At 61.5% G+C, this 2,995-nt stretch overlaps 2 protein-coding genes across 2 annotated transcripts; both read left to right on the forward strand.

The window, feature by feature from the left end:
- Positions 1-516: 516 nt before the first annotated feature.
- EMIHUDRAFT_252655 (hypothetical protein) lies at positions 517-1,102 on the forward strand (the record flags this gene model as incomplete). The annotated part of the gene is made up of 3 exons (XM_005787508.1): positions 517-549; positions 684-786; positions 1,029-1,102. 3 exons carry the CDS (start codon positions 517-519, stop codon positions 1,100-1,102), a joined length of 210 nt encoding a protein of 69 aa, XP_005787565.1.
- A 1,399-nt stretch (positions 1,103-2,501) lies between these two features.
- On the forward strand, positions 2,502-2,894 carry EMIHUDRAFT_252657 (hypothetical protein; the record flags this gene model as incomplete). The annotated part of the gene is made up of 1 exon (XM_005787509.1): positions 2,502-2,894. One exon carries the CDS (start codon positions 2,502-2,504, stop codon positions 2,892-2,894), a length of 393 nt encoding a protein of 130 aa, XP_005787566.1.
- Positions 2,895-2,995: the final 101 nt, after the last annotated feature.

Below are 2,995 nucleotides of genomic sequence, written 5' to 3' on the forward strand. Positions count from 1 at the left end.
ATCTGCAGCCGAGGGAGACGCGCAAGCGCGTGAGGTCGACGGGTGGAGGGGCGGGACCAGGCGGCATGTGGGAAGGTCCAGGGTGGTGGCGAGGGCGACGCGTGCGGCCGTGCTGGCCGGTCGGCTGGGCGCGAGGTGGCGCCAGAGTGCGGCGCTCAAGGGAGGAGCGAGGCGACTCGCCTCGCAGCGGGCGGGCTGACGTGGCGCGACTGTCTGATCCGAGGGTAGGGTCCGATGCGGGCCAGGCTGCCAGCAAGGGAGAGGGAGAAGGACGCGCGGCTGGCGGCAGGCCGGCGGGCAGGCGGCACCTCGACAAACTGCCGCGCGAGCAGAACCTTGCCGGCCTTGGTCATGACTGCGACTGAGAAGCACACCTGCGGGTGGGCGGTACGAGCGGAGCGTGGAGTCGCGCTGTGCGCTTGCCATCCGCCAGCCGGGCGGGCGTGACGGCGGCGGCGTCACCATCTTGTCGGTGTGTTCCAACTAGACGTCAGGCAAGATGACCGCCGTGAGTACATGGCGGCCGAGGTGCTCGAGCTCGCGGGCAACGTGAGCACGCCTCCCCTCCGTGACGTGTCCCTTACATATCCTTCTCACATCCACTCGGTGCTCCCATAGGCTTGCCGCGACAACAAGAAGCGTGTCACGCCGCGGCACCTGGTCCTCGCGGTTGCAACGACGAGGAGCTCAACAAGTTCCTCGGCGGCGTCACCATCGCCTCGGGCGGCGTCCTCCCCAACATCCACTCGGTGCTCCTGCCGAAGAAATCCAAGGTCGCGGGTAAGGGTGCGTCGCAAGAATTTTGATTTCTTTTCTCACCCCCGGTGTTTCTAAACACCACGTGTGCGTGTGTGTGTGTGTGTGCGTGGAGTGTGGAGCCAGGTGTGGTGTGGGCGCGAGAATAGCTCCGCCGTTCATGGAGGCAACCGATGCGAGTCGACTGGTATGTGTCGTCGTGGTTTCGTATCAAGAATACTCACTCACTTTCTAAACACCACCCTTTTCTAAACACCACCGGAAATTTCCAGGGAAAACAGAGGGTGTTTGGTGCGCCATTCGGTTTCTCTCGAGTTTCCCTCGGGAAACTCGCGAGTTTCCCTGAGTCTGTTTTTGAGAGATTTTTAGCAATACCAAACAAATCTAACACTCACACGTCATTTGGGGCCTGGAGCCCTGTTCACGCGCGCGCGAGACGTGCAGACAGGGTTGCCAGGTGAGAGCGAATGGCGCGGTTCACGCCTCGCACAACAGAGAGAGAGATGCGCTCTGCACATGGTGGGACATAAAAGAGAGCGAGTACTTGGGCGAGTAGGCCGTGCGGTCGACGCTGCCGCGCGCGACTTTGCGCGCGAGGCGGCGCAGCTTGAGAACGGCGGTGGGCGAGAAGCCGCCGCCAAACGTCTCTCGTGGAGCAGCAGGTTGAAGTTGTTGCGCTTGACAAAGATCGCGTCGTGGTAGAAACCGCGATGCGCGCCTTGACGTAGCCGTGGCCGGTCTTGTGGGAGAAGGGTTGGCCGGGCTGCCCGCGCGCCTTGCAGCCCATGTTTAGGCGGCGGGCCTTCTCCTCGGTGTTGCCGAAGGCGTAGGAGTGGCCAACGGAGGCGGGCGTGCCGCCACTCGAGGCGTTGCCAATGCCCGGCGAGGAGGTCTTGAGGAGGGGCGTCCAGAGCTTGATTTCATTCACGTCATCGCACCCTCCTGGTCCCGCATGGGGTATTGGGGTTCTGCGAGGTCAGTCTTTTACCCCTCGTTGTACTGCCGGGTGAGCTCTGGTTTCTCCTTGTCGCCGTGCACGACCGGCGCGTTGGCCGGGGCGCGCATCGCGTCCGCCCAGGCGTTTGTGTTGTCTGTTTTTTGTTTTTGAGTCTGAGAGCTGGTCTGGGGCAAAATCTGAGGCAAAATTGAGGAAATCGGCAAACTACCCGGGTATTTTCCAGGTATGTACCATGAAAAAGTTAGTATACCCGCAAAATACCGGTATTTTGCCGATTTTGCTGATTTTGGCCCCAAAACAGCCTCTACTCAGCTCAGAGCCCAAAAAATGACGATTTTAACGGAGTTTTCCCCGGAAAATAGAGAGGGAAACAGAGGGTGTTGTAGAGAAAAAAGGAAAGGAAAACCGACGGGGTGCGAGAGGAAAACCTCGGACAGCCTAACCTCTGCCTCGTTCTGCGACGGCGCCTGCCTCTTCCTTGTCCCCGCGAGGTAAAAATTCTTTTTCAGCGGCTCCCTTGGTGTATCTGTGTTAGTGCCAGTGCGCGCCAGTCCCGTGCCCAGAGTCGTCTGGGTGCACTTGGAGCACTTGGAAGAAAGAAAGAAAGAAAACAGATAACCCAAGGGAGGGATGGGAGGACGGCACGCCGCCACCACACAGGGATTTTAAGCACTTGGAGTGCAGTCAGAGAGAAAATTCTTTTTCAGCAGCCAAGCCTTTCCGAGGCGCCCGCTCGACTCCTCCCCGCTGCGGCATCTTCGCCCGCACGTCCTCGCCCCGCATCCCCATGCTCGATCCCACAAAGGCCTTCGCCGCCTCTCGCGCTGCCACGTCGCGCACCGCTGGGCGCGAGATGAAGTACGGACACCACCGTCCCGTGTATGGCACGCTCCAGTTCATCGAGTCGCAAGCCATGCCGGTGCTACCCGACCGGCCAGCGCGGGTCCAGGTCGAGCAGAAGCGGAAGCTGCAGCAAGCGGAGCACCTCGGCGAGTACAACATCTGGTACCACCGCTGGAGCGGCGAAAACAACTACGAGCGCGCCCCTCGCGCGTCGACCCGCTGCGTGCTCGAGACGGACGCCGGCCTAACGCGAGCTGACTACACCAACCCGGGCGCGCCGCCGCCTCCTCTGCCGCTTGATGCGGTGGCTCCTGAGGCGGCCGGTGCGTGGTCTTAGGCGCCGTCATCTGCCTCCACTTTGCGCGCGGCCACTGCATCTACGGCAAGGACTGCTGCTACCGCCACTGCGCTCCAAACGCCAACGACGAGACGCAAATG

Source organism: Emiliania huxleyi (assembly GCF_000372725.1).
Source record: "Emiliania huxleyi CCMP1516 chromosome Unknown EMIHUscaffold_1414, whole genome shotgun sequence".
Taxonomy (NCBI): domain Eukaryota; phylum Haptophyta; order Isochrysidales; family Noelaerhabdaceae; genus Emiliania; species Emiliania huxleyi.